A 20,741-nucleotide genomic window follows, 5' to 3' on the forward strand; every position below is an offset into this window, starting at 1 on the left:
GACGTAAGTCAGCATGAGGGCTTTAGCAGGAGCAGGGTGAGGGCCCAGGGCGCGCCGGGAACGGCAGGTGTTTCCGTTTCGAGTCTCCCACGAGAGACCAGAGTCCCTGGAGAGGCCCTGCGAAGCCAAACGCAGCCAGGCAGGGGCCACGGCTGCCCAGAGCCGCTGACGAGGCGACAGGCGTGGTCGCGGCCAGCCGCCTTCGGCCTCTTGCCTGTGAGGACCAGGTGGAGCCAGCCCCGAAGCACCCACCTGGCAAACAGCTCCTGCAGCGTGTCCGGGATGTCGAGGTTAGGATTCCTCAGTGCAGAACTGAACTTCTCTTTGAGCTTCTCCACAAATTCTTTGAACTCCTTGGCACAAACCTTCCACAAGAGAGGAGAAGTGAATCCTTGCTCTCTGTGACGGTTTCCTGAAGACGCACTAAGGAACAGCTTGGGACAAATGCCCGGCAGCTACACCCGGAAACGCGGACCATACTGCCTTCTGTCTGCCCATGTCCCTTCTGTCTGCCCATGTCCCCATGCGGGACCCTGCCGTCTCCGTCCTGACCAGATCACAGCCTGGCTCCTGCGGGCCGTGTACCCTTGCGCCTCCAGCTCCTCTGCAGCGTGGCCACTGTGGTCATTCTAATAGACGGCCTTGCCTGCGCGGCTCCATGCCTGGGCCCCTGAGCTGTGCCAAGGCGCTGGCCCCGCAGCGTCCAGCTCGCACTGCTCTGTGGGCACCTGCCCTTCCTCCTTCGCAGCGCCCGGGCACAGCACAGAGCCGGCACCGCGAGAGGCCGTGGGCGCCTGCCTTTGGTCTCCGTGCTTCTCACGGGCTGGGGAAGAAGGGCACTACGCCTCTGGGAATCCGGGTGTGCCACTCCTGCCACCTCAGCCCGTGCACCGGACACCCACTGCCCAGCCATGGGGCCCAAACCTGTGAGGTCTGCTGGAAAGGCTGCCCCTCAATACCAAGGCCCAGGGCAGCCCAAGCCTCCACTTTTCCTGCCCCGGTATTCTGGCCCAAAGCCTCAGCTATACGAGCCGACCTGCAACGCAGGGTGATGGTGTAAGGACGGCACTGGTGACCACTAAGGACGGGGGGGGGGGGGGGGACAGACTGAACCTGACACTGCTCTCTGCTGCACCGGCTGTGGGCAGCACCGCCCTGCACCCGGCACCACTCTCGGCATGCGGGGAAACCGAGTCCTAGGCCGCCATGAGGCTGGGATTTTGCGTCGCTTGCATCTGAGAGCATTCCGGACCCCTCGCTGAACTCACAGGCCGGGCTGTGCTGTGAGGCAGGAGCTGGCTACTTCTCTGCCTATCCCACTCTCCCGCTCGCCCTCGGCTCCCCTGGGGGAGGGCCGCATCTCCTCCTCCCAGGCCTCCCTGGAACCAGCCTGAGCCATGTGCGGCGGAGCCCTGGGCCAGCTCAGGGAGTGACAGACGACCAGAAGGGGCCTCTGCTCTGTAAAGGTGGCGTCTTCCTTGTCAGCCACCGCCCGGCCCGCACCCCACGGCCAACTCAAAAGCAGCGTTCCAGGAAGCCCGGCTGCTCGTAACTTCTGAACAGCAGTGTTACTTTCTTAACAAGACGGGCCCGAGGCACAGCAGCGTTTCAAAGCAGCAGGTCAAACTCAAATCACCTTCAGAAACAGATGCTTGGAGCCAGATCGAATGGGGTCCAAAGCCAAAGGACTGACAAGTGCGTTTCCCGAATAAGCAGGAGAAACACCCGCGTTCTAGGGCTGGCAAAGGCGCCGGAGAGACCCCGAGGGCCCAGCCGGCACTGCAACGCCAGCCGTCAAAGCAGGCTGGGCCTGCTGCTGCACGGGGCCTACCTTTGGGTCCTCGTAGTCACATCTGCGGCTCATGAAATCTCCAACCAGCGCTCTGTCCTGGTACACCTCAGCCAGGCAAACCCTGCGGTGCAGGACAGAAACACAGTCAGGGGACTGTGTCACGGGCTACACGCAGGGCCTCAGCGGACTTCCGGCCTGGCGTGTCGGGCCTCGGCCAACAGTGAGCACCGTTTCCTTACATGCCTGTTGGAGGACTGGCACTTTTGGAAACGAATGATTTGGGGTGAGCTGAACCTGAAGGAAGTCAGGCCGGCCCCTGCTCACACTCTACCCCAGGGCTTCTCTGAACCCTCCTCACTCCCTGGCTGAGCAGGGAGTCTGGGTGTCTCTCACAGACGAGGTGTGAGAGTGTGTGTGCGCGTTACAGAATCGCAGGAGCTGGTGCCCGTCACCCCTCAGAGCTCCGCTCTCCCAAGCGCTGTCTGCCCACCCACAGATCTGTCTCCGCAGTGCTGTAAGGGAAGTCCGACGTGCCCAAGGGGAAACAAGGAGACCACCCGGGTCACAGAGCTTGCCAGATGAACACTGTCATTCACACAGCGCAGGGGCGAAGGGGCCTGCTGACGTCACACATCCCAAGGTTGTGGGGGGCACGGCTACTGCTGGCATCATCTGCTTCCCCAGTTAGGAGACAGCCTCCGTGGGAATCAGTGCCTCACCCCTGGGGCCCCGGGGCCTCCCCTGAGGATGGAGTCGGGACCTCAAAGGCTGGGACCCTCAGGGCTACTGTTGGGGAAGTGGAAACGCATCAGCTAGAGGTCAGGGAGCTTTCATTTCAGACCTCGGCTCACGGCCAGGTCACTGTCACCCTGATGCACCCTTTCTCTGTGGGCTTATTTCCCCTCGGGAAGCAAGTGTGTAGCTCAGTGGATACTTTTCCAATAGAAAGGGTTCTTTCAGACAGACAGGAAAGAAGCTTTACCCAGCGAGGCCCCGAGTTCTCCCGGGCGCACTTCTGCTCCACAGGGGCTGTCAGCGGAACGGGGAGAGGTGTGGAGGCTCAGGTGCTGCCTACCGTCAAACAAGGCACAGGACGGCCACGCAACAGAGAACCGCCCCGCCCACAGGGCAGCAGTGCCCAGCGTCAGAAACCTTGCCTACAGCTGAGCTTCCTGCACAGGCTGGGCCGGCCCCCTCTCTGGAGGGTCTGGCTGGCTGCGGGAGTGCATGAGCCAGAACCGACACAGGGTCAGCTCTGCAACCTCGGCCCCAGCCGGCTGTGTGGAAGTGCCTGCTCCCTTCCTTCCCCTGGCTCCTCCACACCCTGACCTCACGCTGGCTGCACGGCAGGGTCCCCCCACGCTCTCATGGAGGGAACTGCAGGGGTCCAAAGGGGCTGGCAGTGCTTCACCACCGTGGCCCGTCAGGAGCCGGTGGGCAACTTCACTGCCGGCAGAGAAGCCATCGGGGCACAGCTGGGCTCAGTGGCCGTGCGGGGCGGCCTCTGCCTCACCACACACTGCGCAGATGGTCTTAGTGTGTCCTGCAGCCCGGGAGCCTCAGCTCTTTCCCTGCTTCACAAGGGCTCTCTAAAGCCCAGTTCATGGGAGTGCCCAGCACCATGCCAGCCCCTGACCAACCAAGGATGGTGCCACTCACAACCTCCAACACCCAGACAGCCTACTGGAAGGCTCGGTGCTTCACCCAGATTCCACATCATCCCGAGCAAGTGGAGGTGAAAAAGGAGAGGATAACGATCTAGAAGAAGTAGAACAACCATGCCCTGGAGTGATCCACTTACAAACGTGGCTTACTTATAGTTCAGATAGGCCTGCGGGTTTCTGACGATGTAGCGAGCTCTTCGTCCAACTGAGTGAGACGTTTTATCCAGAGACTCTTCAAACGTGGCGTGCAAGATGTCCCTCACGACCTGCCAGGGGACAAATGGGCCCTTCACCTGCAAAGACAGAGCAAAGACAGAAAATCACTATCCAAGCGGCCCACACTATGGGGAACGAATGGAAAAATGTGTCCTACGGAGCCTCTGTCCTCAGTGTACTCAGAGCTGTCCCCCTCACAGTCACCCAGCCATGCTAACCACCTCCGCCGTGTCTGGGGGACACGTCTCTTCTCACTAATACTTAGTGGAAGTGCCCTGAAGGTACAAGGTGTCTCTGACCGGAAGCGCTACAGGTGAGGGAGGTTAAAGAACACTAACTGTGCCTAGAAGGCCTTCCGCTTTGGAGGCAGGAGCCATCCTATACCGCATGCCTCATGTTACACTGGGACAAGGAGAATGGACCAAGATAGCAGACTCAGTATCTCAGAAAACTACACACAGGAAGGTGCTTAATGATTTTTCTTACAACACCAAGAACAAGACGACCCAGCAAGACAGCGGACATTCTGGCAAGTGGCGTAGCAGGGGGGCCACTGCCGCCACTGCGCTGTGGAGGCCCCGCTGAGCGCTGCCTCCAATGCTGCAATGGGAAGACCCCTGCAAGCGCAGGGGACAGGCTTCAGGGATGCAAGGGGTCGCCCTGCACAGCGAGCAGGACGAGGGGAGAGAACGAGGGCAAATGGGCCCGACAGGATCTAAAGAGCCTATCGCTTCTCGGCCTTTTGGCTAAGATCAAGTGTAGGATCTAAAGAGCCTGCCCGTGCCGAGCATCCGGGCCCACCAGCCCCACTCGGGTCTCTCCCAGCTGCCGCGCCTGAGGCCAGCCGCACCCAGCTCAGGGGCTGCCTCACCCACTCCGCCTGGCCGCACTGCTGCCTGCAGAGGGCCCTGGGCAGGACAATGGCGGAGCGCGTTCGCACACGGCTTCTCTGAAGCAGCCTGGCTGGACACTGGTCTGTGTCCTGCTGCAGACCGAGGCAACCAGGACAGCACCGCAGAGTAAGAACGCAGAAAGCAGCAGTCAGAAACGCTCTGGGGAGGAGGCGTGGTGTGAGATGAACTCTGGTTGCACTGCAGTGTCTTCAGGGACGTCAGAAAGAAGTGCTTGCTAGACAGAGGCTAAGTCGTCCCCACTGCCTGGGGATCGGGACAGGGCAGGGCAAGCGCAGGGGACTGTGGTGGGGAAGGCAGGCGAACACCGCCAGGCCGCACAGATTCAACCAGCGGTCGCTACCCAAGAGCTGGGCGGGGGCACCATGCTTGGGGCTATGGCCGGGCAACCCAATGATAGGTGTCTCCGCCTTAAGGCACAGCGGCCTCGAGGCTCCAGCAGCAGCGGGAGCCCAGGTGGGAAGCAAGAGCCCAGGGAACAGAGGGCGAAGGAGGCAATTACTTCCACTAGGTGGGATCTGAAGCTCTCCCAGACACGGTGAGCCTGACTGGAAGACGAACAGAGGGAAGTGGAGGACGACAAGAAAGGGCCAGGCTCCCAGGGAAGAGCGAGAGAGCAGCGCTGCACTACTGCGCCCGCAACCAGGCAAAAACCCGATGTCTGCAACTGACGGTTGGGAGGGAATGCGCAAGCCGGGAATGGCACCACCTGCAGCGGCCTGGGACGCGCCTTCCCAGCAGCCAGCAGGAGCCGGTGAGATCAGTGGTCCCAAGGCTGGGGACTCCGGGAGGGGCGGAGCAGGGCAGGTACCTTGCCGTTGAGGACGTTGCTGGCGATGCGGCAGAGCATGAGAAGCCCGTCCTCCTGCATGGACCAGGAGACACGCAGCCGCGTCATCCGCCGCAGGGCACTCTGGTCGGCTTCGTCGTGGTAGCGCAGCCTTTTGCTTTTGGCTTCTGGGAGCTCCTCTACAAACACCAAGGGGACAGCAGAGGGTCCTCCAACAGCTGTGGTGTGGACAGTGGAGGGACGCCCCCGCCAGGTGGCAAGCCCTGGCCACGCACGGCAGTTACCAGGTTCTCGCTGTGACCGCCCTCACCCAGAGGACACAGCAGACTGCGCCCTACCAACAGGGCTTTCTCCCCTTTGCCATTTAGCTCTGGCTGGTTTGCTTGGTAACCGGCTGGGCAGCCTGTGTGCTACTCCAGCTATCTGCCGATCTCCAGCGGCTCCCAGCAGGGTGCCGTATCCTCTGGAGGTGCTGCGCAGACACCTACAGGACACTCAGGGTGAGTCAGCGAGCCAGCGAGCCCACTAACCATGCAGCCACAGGGCTGGCCATTCCCTTGCTGTGTGACCTCTGGGGAGTGTATGAGCTCTTGGGGACCCCGGGGACAACACATCCCGTGCTCAGTAGTGAATGAGGCTGAGTGAGAGCGGTCTCTGGCGCGAAGGAACAGCTAGATCAACAACGGCAGTCAGCAGCACGATAGAACAGTCACTCCACGTCAAGCACTGGCCTAAGCCGTATGCACTTGTATATCAGCTCGTAACTAGAGTACTACTTTGCACCTGGAGAGAGGGACGCAATCATTATCGCCATGGCAACACCCCAACTCCCGAGTCACACAGCTTCAACCATGCAGACGTGTACTGCGCCCAAGCCCTCAGCCCAGAGCTCTCCAAGACCTCCTGCGCTTTTGCCAGGAAGACTACACACTCCACTACCAACTCCAAAAGGCTGTTGGTTTGGTGTTTTTCCAACAAAGGCAGATGACCAGTGAGTAAGGAAATCTGAATTCAAAGTGACACCACCACCACAGTTTGCCTTGTGATAAACTCCAACCTTTGTGAGCTGAACTGGCCCTAGATGCATCAGCATCGGGCTAAACAAAGGAGGCCACGTCAGCAGATGGCATGTGAAGAGTCACCAACACCAACCCAATACACCATACAGGGAGTTTCTGTTTAAACACTCTACTTTCTCTGAAGTAACTAGGGCCATTACATTCTCAATAAAACAAATGCATCACTTGTGACACCAAAGTGGTCTAAAAAAAAGACACTGACATCCAAACCACCCCAGGTCTTTCCGCTATAAATATTACTCAGAATGCTGGCTGCCAGGGCACATATCAGTAATCCCAGCACTAGGGAGGCTGAGGCAGGAGGATCGCCAGGAGTCCGAGGCCAGCCTGGGCTACACAGTGAGTTCAAGGCCAGCCTGAACTACACAGTGAGATCTTGTTTCAAAAAATAAGAAAACAAAACAAAACTGCTCAGATGAAGAAACCAAAATGGCAAATATAAGCCACAGGTGGAGTTGTATCTGAGTGGAAGAGATTCTGCAGGCTTAGAGGATACCCAGCTTTGCCCCAAGTTGAAACGCATGTTAACGCGACTCTGAACTTCAGCCTGAGTGGCATAAATGCAGACAGGGAAGGTGAGCCCGGAGAAGGGCATTTTGGCTCACTATGAGGTGGGAGGATTGTGCTGGAGGGCTTTTCAGCTAAGACGCTTAGAAATCTGAACTGAGGGAGCCGCTGTGAGAAAGGCCCTGCGAGATGCAGGCAGGGAAGGCGGGGACACGCGTGGGAGGTGTGCGGGGCAGTGTGCATGGTGGGCGTGGAGGTAAAATGGCCACCACAGGCTCAGGGCAGCACACCGCGTCGGAGGGCGAGCCCAGCCTTGCCTGCGGTGAGACCGCACATCCCCGCCGAGCAGACCCGGCCCGGAGCGTGCCCACCACCCTCACGAACCTTTTCTCTTCCGCTTGGTCCTCTTGGCGGGGTCCTTCCTCAGCCGCTTCCGCTTCTGGTTCCTGCCACCCTTCACCCTGCGGCTTCGGCCCAGCGTGGGCTCGCGCTCCATCCCAAACTGCTCCTCCCGGTGGGCCGCGGGCTCACTGCCTGCTCTGGCCTCCCCCCACAGGGCCAGTCGACTGTTACTGCCTAGAAGAAACACGGACAGGGTGGTTTCAGGACGAGCTCCGCAAGGACCCAGCCAGCCAGGCAGCAGGCGCGGGTGCCACTGTGGCCCCGAACACGGGCGGGCACCCAGCACACCTACCTCCAGCCCCCAGGGGCAGGGGGCGCTTGGACAGAAACGTCTGCAGCCTCACCGTGAGCCCGTTCTCTGTAGTGACGTTCTCCTGAGGCAGACACGGCACTGGGTGAGGACCAAGCTGCAGCCCCAGGAGCCCCGCTGGCCGCATGGACTGCGAGCAGCCGGCCTCTCCGGCCACTGTCCCCGCATGGACCCCCACCGAGGACGGTTCTGTGGGAACACCTGCCCGTGTCACAGGCCAGGCCAGGATCCACTGGCACAAACATAAGCCAGGCAGGAACTGTGGGTCTACCTCCTGCACCTTCAATACACACGTAAGTTCAGGGCCCTGGCCAACTTCGGCTTTATCGAGGCAGAAGTCAGGTGCCGGGAAGGGCCCCGACGACAGTGTGGTGACAACCGCCCTCCGTGGTCCCCCCAGCCCACCTTTCTGGCCTTGTTGATGATGTAGCTGGTCCAGATCCAGTTGCGTTTCAGGTGTGCATAGAAACTGGAGTCGAGCCCCGCAGCGCCCAGCCCGTCGCCGGGGATTTGGCCTTCGTCCACAACCTCCCGGCTGCCCCTGCGGGACGGGACACACAGAGGGGGTGGGGGCGGGGCACGCGCTTACCGCGTAGCCAACTTCACTTCTACCGACAGGCAGAAGGGGGGAATCTGAGGCCCTAGTGTTGGCAGGGTGCCACTCTTCCACAAGTAGAAAAAAAAACAGGTATTTAGGTAAAACCCCCAACTTCTAAATTTCCACCCCCAAAATGATGGAACTTTAAAAAGCCATGTGAACAGGTGTGGTGGTGCACACCTGTAATCCCAGTACTCTGGGAGGCTGAGGTGGGAGGTTTATAAATTTGAGCTTAGCCTGAGCAGCTTAGTAAGACCCTGTCTCAAAACAACAAAAGGGGGCTGGGGAGGTAGCTCAGGCCCTGGGTTCAAGGCCTGCCCCAAAAGGGGGTGGTGCTAAATAAACCAAGTCTAGGCCCAGATATGACCTACAGCCACCATCTCTGCCCCAGAGGTGGGCCTTTTGGTCTGGTGTCCTCAGCCAGACGAGGCAAGCTGGGCATCTGGGACGAACACCACCACAGCCTTGTCCTGGGTCCTGGGCCTGGGTCCTGGGCCTGTGCCTGGGGCCACCCTAGGACCACCCTGGGGCGGGGACGCACGTGGTGTACTCCTGCATGGCACACTTGCGCTCCAGGTTGTGCTTGTCAATGGCGCTCTCCTGCTCCTTCCGCAGACTGCCGTCCCCCTCGCTGCCCTGCTCTGTGCTATGCTTCGGGATGCCGGGGCATCGCACCACACCTAGAAACCAACCAAGCTCAGGTGACCGCAGCGTCCTGCTGCGCTCTGGCTGCTGAGAGAAGAGTGACTCCCGGACTGTGACACTGCTGCCCTCCCCAGAGGGCTGGAGCTGGGAAAGCCAGTGAAGGACGAGGCGGGCTGCCAGAGGAACGCCAGTCCTCCCGGCGCGCGAAGTTGGTGCGGGCCAGCAAGGCGGAGACGGCGACACTGGGTGGTGGCAGTGGGGTTGGGGAGGAAGAGACTGGACCGACAGCTGAGAGGGTGTCAGTTCTCTGGCCCCTGCTCGGCACCTGGGGCAGCAGCTATTTCCTAACCACTCAAGAGGTGCACTGCTAGAGCTGAGTTATTTTCGGTTACTCCACGATAAAGGAAATCACATTTCTTGCAAGGTAATACAAAATCCAGCCAGCCCTGCGGCTTGAGTAGCTGAGGGAAGGTTACGGTCAAGTGCATCCTGCCGCAGACCCTCTCAGGCTGACACCGGACCCTGATGGCCTGGCTGGCGGGGGCCGGGTTACGCGGTGCTCACGCAGCGCCCCCTCCGCTGGGCTGCACCTGACTCCTTGCTCAGCTTCCCTCCACCCTCTATGTTGGTGGGATTTGTGGTTTAGAAACGAGGAAACGAAGGCTGGAGGAAGTCACAAAGAGCTTGCCCCAGGTCATTATCTCGAACGCGTCCACGTGTAAATGGCATGTGCACCACCGAGGCACAGTCCTTGGCAGGGCCCGGTGACCAGCGCCCCAACATGCTCCTTGGGTAATTTCTGCGCAAGCTGGTGTTCGGGCAGCGTTCGTTCTACACCACGATTATGTCTTATACAACGCTCTCCCGTTCTTTGGGGCACAACCCCTCCGAATGTGTGGCGGCTGAAGGGACAACCAATGCCTGGTTAACGGGGCAGTAAGCCTTCACCCATGAGTGCGAAAAGGGATGGACGTTCACTAACTGGCAGGCCTGAAAAATTCTGATGCAAACTACATGCTGGTTCACAAATTTTCACCTAGGTATAAAATGTGGAGCAATCAGGGCACTTCTAAAATCGAGAATGATAAAAGCCTGATCTCTACAGCATGCCAAAGCACACTACTACATTTTCTCTGGACCCTGTAACATTTCTAAATGCCAGGGCTTACTACCCCGTTGGCACTAAATAATTCTCCCAAATAAACATGTGACCCTGCTTTGCAAAAATCAAAGCGGTAATGATCTTGCAGCTCTGTGACGAGAGTACCAGAATACGATTCCCCTTCCAAGTGCAAATCCCAGGCGGCACCCTTCTCCTGGTGAAGGCGGCGAGGAAAGATGAGGAGGGGGAGGCTCAGGAGGCCCTGGAGTGGAGGCCCGTCACTCCCCACAAGTCCTGTGTTCCCTCAGTAGCATCTGCTGATGTGACCTGTGCCTCGCGCTCCCTGGGAAGGGCTCAGCGGAGCCACAGAGCAAAGTAAGGTGACAAGATGCCGGCAGGCTTTCTCACAGACAGCGCTTGAAGCAGGAGCAGCCAGCACGGGGAGAGGAAGGGACGCTGAGCGCAGCCGCCAGCCCACAAGTCCAGTTGGTTCTTTCTCCAGAACACTCCAGGCCTGTCCCCTCCCTCCATGGTCAGTTGCTCGGGCAGACATCTCGCTCGGGCATGAGTCAGTCCCTTAACTGGCCTCCCTGCTTCCGCTCTGTGCCCTAGTCTGCCCTCCACAGCAGCCAGGGCGAGTGTCTCAGCCCTGTACTGTCCTGGCACCCCATGTGCCCAACCGCCCATGGCTTCTTGTTGTACTTGAAACAGCCCCAGACTTCCTGTGCCCCCAACTCTGCTCCTGCCCATTCCCCCTACTCTCAGTAGTGTCCTTAGGGCCTTTGCACATGCTACTCCCCCTGCCTGGAGTGCACTTTCCCATCCCTGCAGGGCTCGGCTCAAAGGAAGGAGGTCTGTGAGAACCTCATATACTGCCCTGGAACCAACGTCCCCCACGTGCTGCCCCACTGTGCACACCACACACCAGGGCGCTCTGGTGAGCTGTGTCTCCTCCTCACGAGGACGTGAGTGTCACGAGGGCAGGGGCAGACCGTGTTCTTATCACTGAGCAGCCAGGCACAGGAAATGACATGCAGGTGCTTGATACGCATTCAACAAGCCCATAAACAAAGGCAAACTGCTCGCCTTCAGCTGGGTGGGGTCCCCCAGAACCCCTCAACATCAAGGCCGCCACTCTAAGGGAGCCCAGGCCTGGGGAGCAGTCTGAAAGCCACGTCCAGCCTCTTGCAGATCACACAGAAAGGAGGGGACAACAGAGGCCCGGCGGGGTGACAGTACCTAGCGGGGTGTTGAGGCAGACGCACTGCAGGTCAAACCAGTAGCTCTCCACGTCCTGCATGGAGTTCAGGACGTACAGCCGCCTCTCGAAGGGCCGGCTGCTGTGGGCCAGGTTGTAATGGGGGTCACAGATGGTGGTATCGACGATGACCGCCTTCTTCTTCAGGAAGATGAAGACCTGCAGGAGACCCCCAGGGGGGAGAGGAGCGCCGGGGTCAGCGTTGGCAGGCTGTGGGGGCCCATCCTTCGGCCGCGGGCATTACCTGATCCTTGTCCTGGAACTTCTCCGTGGGGCCGAACTGCAGCAGCCCCATGTAGCACAGTCTCTGCAGGCTCTCCATCACCGAGAAGACGTACCGCCTGCAACAGAGGCGGCGCCACCCTGCTGCTTCCGCAGGACAGGGGCTGCACCAGGGCCCTTTCCAACCCGACCGGGCCAGCGAGGGGGCTGGCCCGCACTTACAGCCTGATTTGGGAAATAAATGCGCCAGCGGGAAAAGAGCAAAATGAAAGACACACGGTTTGCTAACTGCAGGCCTGGCAGCAGTTTTACATGACTGGTTACTCAAAAGCAAGTAATAAAATGTGCCAGTTCATACTTCTGCGGTGGCTGAACGAATGAGAACCTGCAGTCTCAGTGAGCCGGAAGGCAGATGCCCTTCTTCCTCCCGCGGAGCGAGCCCTCCGAGCCTGACACCGGGGCTGGTCTGGCCCAGGGGCTGGCTGGTGTGGGCCAGGGTCAAGGGCCTCACCTCTTGTACAGGAGCTGCTGCCGGATGGGCCTGGGGAGGAAGCGGATCAGCGTGTGCTGCTTCAGAGGGTGGCTCAGGTACTCCTCGAGGTCGTCCACCTGGAGGGCCGAGCGCAGGGTCAGCTCAGCCAGAGGGCCAGGGGGGATGGGAGCAAGGCTCCCTGAAAACACCCACTGCCACGACCTCGTGACCTGCTGGGCCTCCGCCCTGGCCTCCACACCTGCCTTCGAGGCCATGTGCCGCACAACGCACAACCAACTGCTAAGAGCTCCCAGAAGGAGGGGGATTTATTTACTTACGTTAAACAACAAAAACATGAAGACGTTTACTGCCTCTAAAAGAGTTTACCCAACAACTGTACTTCCACCCTACCCTAAGGAAACTAGGAAACTACTTAATATCAAGTTAAGAAATGTAATGGTGTGGAAAATCATAATGAGACAGTAAATATGATCTCAATTCAGTTTTTTTAAAAAGGGAGATTTTACACACACACATGCACTGTAGTAACGAAGTTTAAAAGCAATGCACCGAAAGCGGTAGCAGTGATTATCTCGCTGACCGATTAGATTACGGGCAACTCCTACTTTTTCCTTTTTCTATGTTTACTAGATTCCTTAAAGAAGAAGGAAACCTGTTTTACTGTCACACCGTAACTGTACTACTGCCCTCCTTTCCTATCTACCCATCTTTTAGGGTTTGTGTCTGCATGTCCCCCAAAGCCTCATGCAGTCATGGGGCGGCTTGTGGAGTTTGTGATTGACTCACAGTCCAGTGCTGGGATTATGGGTGTGAGTGCTGCACCGCCTGGCGGGGAGCCTGCATACAGCATAAGGAGAGGAAGAGGCTTGCTCTCTGCTGCTCCCCCCTTTTGCTCTTGCTGCTTTTGCAGTATTCTGCTGCCATGAACCGCTGCCCCTCTGCCGTGTCCCAACCTGCCTTGGAGCCAGCCGAATATGGACTGAAACCTCCACAGACTGTGAGCTAAATAAACCTTTCCTTCCTTAACTCTGGGCACTGGGTATTTTGTCTCAGCAATGAGAGAAAAGTGGCCAAGATACCATCTACCCAATGATAGATCTATCTAGAAGAATAAGTGTTTGAAGTGTATACTTTGAACATTCACCCATCCGTCCATCCATCTACCCATCTTTCCTTCCTTCCCACTACCTACTATCAATTCTAATCTAATCTAATCTAACCTAACCTAGAAGAATAAATAATCCAGGGGGTACTTTCCCTTGCTTGGCCCTCCCCACTCCATCCAGGCAGCTATACATCCCCTTGATGCGGTGAGTGTGGGCCCCAGCGTCACCCATACCTTGTAGCTGACTTGCACAATCTGCACGAAGATGGAAAGGGGCAGGCTGAGGAGGATGTCACTGACCAGAGCCCAGCCGAAGCCGAAGTCCCTGTGGACCGGGATGGGAGGGATATAGCGCATCCAGGAGGCGTCATCCACGTACACTAGGAAAACAGCTGGAGTCACTCCCAGCAGAGAATGTCCCACTCAGGGTGGTGAGATCACCTCCCAGAAGTACTGCCCCCCCAACTTGGGCAAAACCCTCCTGCTCAGGTAGGAAGGGGGAGACAGGCGCCCCAGGGTTAGGAAGTGTGGATGTGTCTCCACTTCTCTCAGGGGCGGCATGAGGACACAGCCACTCAGGCGCTCCACCCCGTGCCCTCCGGCCCCAGGTGCAGGCCCAGGTGTCTCACCCGTCTCTGTGGACAGCTCCACCTCGGCCTCCCAGGTCACAGTGTCCGGACTGTCCCTGCGCTCCAAGGGCTCCCAGTCTCCTCTGCTGTGCCTGCCGCCTCTCCTCTCGGTGCTGAACACCGTCTTGTCCACCACGTAGCTGGCAGGGTGCCCGTAGATTAGGTACCACAGGAACGTGTGCACCACCCGCAGGCGAGGCATTTTGGGCAGGAACCCAAGAGAGCGCCCAAGGCCGGGAACTGGAGCGGGGAGGAGACAGCCGCGCGTGAGGAACCCCACAATGAACGCGGCGCGCGCCGTCCAGACAGCAGAGCGGCACCGTGCCCAGGTGCAGGACGGGGCAGCAAATGTTCTCACACCTTTAGAGCTCACTTTCCAGTTGGAAAGGATAAAACGCAACAGTACACTAGCACATCGTGTGGAGGTTGCTGGTGCAGAAAAAGCAGAAGACGGACAAGGGCTGTGATTCCAGAGACAGGGACAAGCCTCCCTGGCGACGGGCCTGGGAGCCGAGCCCTCCGGTCACCGAGGGAATGGGCTGTGCAGACACATGGGGACATGTCCAGGACAACTGCAAGGTACTGTCATGTCCACGCCTGGCACACCCGGAGGCAGGGCAGGAGGCCGAGCGACAGGGCGGAGCCGGGAGGGAGGCAGGGGTGTACGAGAAGGGAGGGCCGTGCGTAGGAACTTCTAGGCTGTGCCAGACATTCCAAACCCTCAGCTCTCTTGAGAAGTGTATCTCTTTCTTCTTACAGTAAACTGGTCCCTCAGCTCCCGGTGACAGAGGGCAGGTGTGGGCCCAGTGGCAGCGTGGACAGTGGGGGTCCGACACGCTGCCCCGGCCCACGTGCTGCTCGGCTGCGACCTGAGCGCTCACGGGGCGCTTGTCTCACTTTCCAACTGGGAAAGCTGGAGCATGGGGCCCCCGCTGTGCATGTACTGTATCCGGCAGGAGTCCAGCCCTGCTTAGAAAGCCCAGCCCCCGCACTGGGCTGGCACCGGTTCACACCGGAGCAGCAAGGTGGGGCGCGAGGGAGAGGTTGCAGAGAACTCAGGACAACGGCAGAGGGTTTGCGGGCTCGGGACAGGGAGGTCTTCTGTAGCTTCTTAGGGGTCCTCGCCCGCAGGCAGTGAGCAGCAGGAATATCTTTGTAAGTCAGACCTCAGACAGTAGGATCTGGCATCATTTCACCTTTCTTTCTGAGGTTTGTGGGACAAGAATCCCCACGTGCAGAGAGGGAAACGGAGGCCCGCAGAGGTGACGCGACCAGCCCAACACGACCCGCCAGCAATTCCAACCGCATCGGTCCGCCTGCAGCCCGGAGCGCAAACGCAGGTCTCCCGGTGACCCACCCATCGGCGTGCGAACAACTTGGCACAGCCGGCCTGGGCAGAGAGGCGCGTTTTACCTACAACAGGGTGGTAATTTTTCATCGGGGTTACGCCCATCTTCTCGTCGGTCTTTTTTGCCCGCCCGCTGTCTGGTTTGGAGGAAGCGTTCGCGTCCGTGTCTCCTGATCCACTTGGTTCCTCTTGTCCTTGGCTTTCTTCTTCTACCTCCTCTGGGGGTGCTGGAGGCTGGGGAACCTTAACCCTACAGTCCAAGCACAAAGTGTGACATGCATGGAGCAAACACGGGGCTGGGAGCAGAGAGCGGCTGGGGTGGGGGTGGGGGTGGGTTCTAACTCAAAACCCCCTGGGGTCAGGTAGACCATGCAGATAAGCAAAGTGGGCGTCAGGGCACCAGTAATTAAGACCTGAGGGGCGGGGGACCCTGTGAGCCAAGGGCAACCCAGCCTCGGGAGGTGGAGCCCTCTGCGCTAGGTCTGCTGGCACTTTCACAGGCGCCAAACGTCAGGAATTTTAGGAGAAACCGATGAGCAGCTGATCCAAAGTCTATGAGGCCGAAGCACAGCTGGCCACACAAGCAGGGGCCGCCTCCACGCCAGCACCCACCTCTCCTTTAGATCCGGCTGAGCGCTCCCTCCCAAGCCCCAAGTTGTCTCCTGGCCCATTAGGTGGTTCATGAGCTCCATCAGACAGAATCTCGGGAGCCAAGTGGCATCATTTTGAGCCATTCTGAGAGGGAGTTCCATATGGCACAAGCTGTGCCTGGGAATGCTCTTAACGCACTCGATCAGAGAAGCCAGCACTAAGGACATGGGGCTCTGCTTTGCTTAAAGAATCCAGAAATTCATCCTGGTTTAGATGACGGGATCATGCAGCACGAATCCTGGATCAGTAGCTGTTTTGGTGCCGGGAAGCACCAAGCGCTCTGCGGGGGCTTCAGGCAGGAACACACAGGCTGGCAGCCTCACCCTGGGCTCGCCTGACCCCACCACTTACCTGTTTGCTGTGCTTGAATTAGAGATCCGGAAGCGAACCTGCTCAATGGCACTTCTCACCAGGGGATCGTTCTGGTCCATGGACGGGTGCACAACCAGATCCACCTGTAGAGAAAGGCCAGGGCACCCCAAAGGGCAGTGCAGAGCTCAGGAAGCTGCAGCTCCTGAAGCAGGTTCCTTAGTGGAATGTCAGCTCTGCCTGTTCTTACTGACATCCTCCAAAGACCACCGGCAGAGGGAAGCAAAAGGTCTTGCTCAACGGTTTGCTGTTACAACTGGCGGCATCACAACTCTGCAAGTAACAGAGCAACCAAACCCAGGACAGACAGACTTCTGCCCTGCAGTTCTCCCGCTGGGCACCGAGCTCCACTGCTACCTGGGGGCCACTACCTGGGGGCCGCTGCCCATGCCCGCTCCACTATCTGATAGTTTCCCATAGCTGCTCCTGACTCCCGCACACATCCACCTGTCCATCATGGAAATCAGGCGGATTTCCTCCCCCTCCCTCCGCTGAGAGTGTCACCCTTGTGGGGTTCCCACCAGCCACAATCCTCAACAATCTGGCAAAGGATTTAGAGCTGCTTTTGTCTTTCCCTCCCTGGAAACTGAGGCAGAACCATTCAGGGGCTCATATGAGCCCGAGATGAACAAAGCAAAGCACCCGCAGAGAGGAGGCAGGGGAGGGGTGAGCAGGACAGCAGGCCGCGGGCGCTGAGGACGGCGCCTGGCTGGGTGTGTGGCGAGCCAAGGCTTCTTGCGGCAGGAAGTGGGCTTTCCTGAGTGTCAACTGTGGCCGGCAGCTTTGTGGCAAAAATGGGCTCTGGCAGGTGTGGAACCAAGAAACAAGCAGCAATGTCCAAAAGGGGACTCAAAAAGGCCCGCTTGGCTCAGGCTCTCCCACTCCTCATCCGTGAAATGAGGGTCCTCACAGCCACCTCTGCACCTCAATTTCTTTGCGGTAGACTAAATGAGGCAGTTAGGCGACATTTCGGAGTATTTAACAGCAAAGTACAAATAGCAGCGTTTCTACTTCCCCACTCTCCCCCGCCCAGTGAACATCTCAAAGGCAGGGTGATCAAGGCGGGGCACAGGGGCCAGGGCACAAGGCAGATGCACGTGCCTGGGCCAACACAAGACGGCAGGCAACTCTGGCCCCAGGCGCCGGAGCAAGCCCTGCCAAGAAACAAGCCTCAGCTCTAACTCCGAAGCTGGTCGGGAGGTGCACACTCAATCCTGCAGCCTCTCCATCCGCAAAAGCAGCTACTGCAGTGCTACCCCGGGACCCAAGGCTCCCTCTGTTGCACACGTGCATTTTGTTTTTTTTTTTTATTTTTTGTCCTTTTGAGACCGGGTCTTGCTATGTACTTCAGGCTGGCCTTGAGCTCACTTTGTAGCCCAGGGTGGCCTCGAACTCACAATGATCCTCCTGCCTCAGCCTCCCGAGTGCTGGGATTACAGGTGTGCGCCACCACGGCCGGCCGCACTTGCATTTTGAAATTGTGGGACCCCCAGGTGAGCTGCTGCCCTCATCCCTTGCTCCAGCCTCTGCCTGCCCCTCAGGCACAGCCTGCTAGCACGGCACCATAGTGCAGAGGGAAACACAGCTGATCCCAGAGCCAGTGCTCTCTCCCCAGTCCCGAGCTCAGGGGAGGATGTGGTGCACTTAGTCACCACCCCGAGGAGGCTGAAAGTCCCAAGAGCAGCTCTTTGAGGAGCAACAGAAATCAGAGTGGCAGCTGCTGATGGGCTGGGCCTTTCCTGCTCAGTACCAGGGCCCGCTGCCACTGCTCAACGGGAAGAGTGGCGGGCTGGCGGGGACAGAGAGGCTGGGACAAAGGGACTTTATCGTTCTCTTTTAAAAAGGCTTAAAACAGATATACAAGCAGGTAAGCACTGTCAACGTGCAAGAGAAGACACTGCATTTAAGCCACTTACTGTACTGCTTTGTGTTTTACAAATTTCTCAAACAATAAGATAAAGTGAGAGAAAGCAGAAATGACCACATCACTCTGACCCTGGAAAATGGACGCCACAGAAAGTGTGCAAAGCCGCTGAGCTGCAGTTGCTACAGGAATGACCACAAAGGGCACAATTTACAGAAACAGGTAAGTGAAGGCATGAGAGATGGGGTGATTTAATTTCTCCCAACACTGCTCTACTGAACTTCAGCGGCCTCCACCTTCCCTCCCCTTTCCCCAGCGGTACTGGACACCTGCCTCAGGCTGAGCTGCTGTGCGGGGATCCAAGCAAGTTCTGTTCCTGTCTGCTTCGGCTTCCCCATAAAGGTGGGGTGACACCTGCTTCCCAAACAGGGCGGCGTAACAGAACACTCCCGGTCACCCATAGCGAAGGAACAACCGACATGCAGCAAGGACAAGAAGGCAGACAAGGAAATCTGCCACAGCACGCGGCCAGCTCCACGGGGGCACGGAGGGGTTACCTTCTTTTTGATGCCATCCTGGATAACCGTGGTCCGATACAGCCTCAAGAGGCCTTCCTCAGACAGGTTCCGCACCAGGCGCACGATGGACTTCTTACAGCACTTGGTGGACACGCCCTCCTGCTTCTCCTGATCCATGATCATCTTCTGAATCCTGCGACACCACAGAACAAGCAGTTCACGGTCCCCCCCTCCCCATGGAAGGCCTTTCTCAACAAGTCACAGACACGTGGCGAAAGGCATCAAACAGAAACCAGGGAAGAATGAAAATTAATTCTAAGAGTCAGCCTTTCACCGCACTGGGAAGCCTGACATTAGAATACTAGGACCATCCCTCTACGGTGAGGGCGTTGGCTGGAGCCCTGCCGCCAACCACAGCGGCTCCAGACGCCGAGCCTCTCACCGGCAAGCCAAGCAGGGCAAGGCAGCAGGGCCGTGATGGGGCCGTGTCTTCCCGAGTCTACCTGCTAACTGAACACGCAGCGAAGGAAGGGTCCAGTTTACACTGCACCCTGGTACCCACGGCTCTTTTGATTCTCGATATAGGGTGTCTCACTCTAGATCTTACTGAGTCCCCGTGGTGACGTTTCCAGATCACTGATCAGAGACTGGCAGGGCACAGAGGAGGGGACCAAGGCGACAACCTATATGCGGATGGATGGCCCTGCCCGCACCGTAGCCCCGTCAGTGTGAGGGACCACGTCCTTGGCTGCAGTCAGGGCTCCCTCTCACCAAGTGGCATGGATACCGGCTGGCTCAGGGGCCTCGATGATGACACCCAGGCGGTGGTGGCAGTGAGGGTCGGAAGGACCCCACCAGACCTTGGGGCCTCTGCTGTGCCCCGAACACCACGCTTCTATTCATGTCCCTTTGGCTCATTCTTTCGTGGAAGATTTCACATGTCAGAAGGCCCCGGGGTGAGCTACAGACAAAACCGCCTGCCGGAGTTTCTTGTTTTCCTCCCCACACGGTAAAGAAAAAGGTGAATCACGTCCCTGTGACTGCTCGCTCCTGCCCAGCCACTCTCTCCCTGTGTGGCACACGGACATTCCTCGCGTCTGTTTCTAAACAACGCGAGCACACTCCAAAGGCCACATGACCCCTTCTGTTGCAGGTGGTGACTACGGGAGGGAAGAAAGACACACGCGCAGGGGGTGCCACTTACGTGAACAGGCTCTCGATCAGGCGAAGGTTGGTGACGGCCTCTATGATCAGATTCCGGCGTTTCAGCAGTCGGTAAGTCTTGTGGGGCTTGTCCTGGCCCGAGCCGTGCTTCCCACCCTTCTGGGAGCTGCCGCCTTCCTGGAGGACGACACGAAGGGCTCGGGAGGGCCGGGCAGACGCCACACCTGCGGGACACTCCCACCTCCTGTCCCCTGCACAGGACCCCGCCACGCTCTGCTTTCGACGCTGACACGTGACAGAACGCACAGCTGGGGGTCCCAGGCAGCCCGCTTTGGAACTCAAGCTCCCGGAAGCACAGGACGGCCCGCCACGCTCCCCCGGCTCCTCTGCAGGGGTGGTGGGGCTGTCATCCTCACTGAGGTCTCTATCAGGCTCCACAGTCAAAGACAATGGCCTTCTTACTATTGCTCTCTTCTCACAAACGGGGGACGCAGGGCTTGGGGGTTAAGGACCCACCCGGGCTCCCACTGGACAAGACTGCATGTGGAAGACCTCGGGAGATCTGTAGGCCACCCCTTGACAAGGGCAGAGACAGGCTCTGGAGCTCAGCAAAGGCTCCCTGAGGGAACTACGATGCCAGGGAAAGAAAGGTGGGAGGAAGGAAAGAAGAGAGGCGCTTGTATTTCCTCTTGTAGTCCTGTTGAAAAGCCCACGTCACTCTTACGTCTCCTTTCTGTCTTCCATGAGCTTAAAGCGAACTTGTATCCTCTGCCTTTGGGTCAACCTGTGGTACAGCCCAAATGCGAACCTCGAAGGGGAAAGAAACCCACCCTCCAAAGCATTGCCTGCAAGTCACTAGCACAAATCCGCTCCAGAGCAGCCTGGGGAGGGTTGTGCCCATCACCTCCTCACTGAGAGCAGCACTTGCAGGACTGAGACCAAGCCAAGAAGGTGCCGGTCCAGCTCACACCCCACCCACTGTAGGCCTCCGGGCAAGGTACAGCCCTTTCACAAGGGGGGAGGGACGGAGGGGAAAATCTACAAAGCACGAGCCACCAAGGAGTCAAGCGGCTGCTTTCCTGCCTCGCCAGGAGCCCCCAAGGA

The 20,741-nt window shown here is 58.5% G+C and overlaps 1 protein-coding gene across 1 annotated transcript in view; it reads right to left on the reverse strand.

Moving 5' to 3' along the window:
* Positions 1–20,741, reverse strand: part of Gtf3c1 (general transcription factor IIIC, polypeptide 1, alpha 220kDa) — a gene marked incomplete at its 3' end in the record, with an annotated part of 72,586 nt that overhangs the window by 13,430 nt on the left and 38,415 nt on the right. Inside the window, 17 exon segments of the mRNA XM_005405141.2 lie at positions 253–365; positions 1,832–1,913; positions 3,607–3,749; positions 5,395–5,552; positions 7,344–7,535; positions 7,654–7,735; positions 8,077–8,212; positions 8,811–8,949; positions 11,256–11,433; positions 11,519–11,615; positions 12,008–12,105; positions 13,329–13,474; positions 13,724–13,963; positions 15,137–15,321; positions 16,074–16,177; positions 18,513–18,666; positions 19,678–19,814. Coding sequence (XP_005405198.1) covers positions 253–365; positions 1,832–1,913; positions 3,607–3,749; positions 5,395–5,552; positions 7,344–7,535; positions 7,654–7,735; positions 8,077–8,212; positions 8,811–8,949; positions 11,256–11,433; positions 11,519–11,615; positions 12,008–12,105; positions 13,329–13,474; positions 13,724–13,963; positions 15,137–15,321; positions 16,074–16,177; positions 18,513–18,666; positions 19,678–19,814 — 2,384 coding nt within the window.

This window comes from Chinchilla lanigera, unplaced genomic scaffold (genome assembly GCF_000276665.1).
Source record: "Chinchilla lanigera isolate Chin_1 unplaced genomic scaffold, ChiLan1.0 scaffold00092, whole genome shotgun sequence".
Lineage (NCBI taxonomy): Eukaryota > Metazoa > Chordata > Mammalia > Rodentia > Chinchillidae > Chinchilla > Chinchilla lanigera.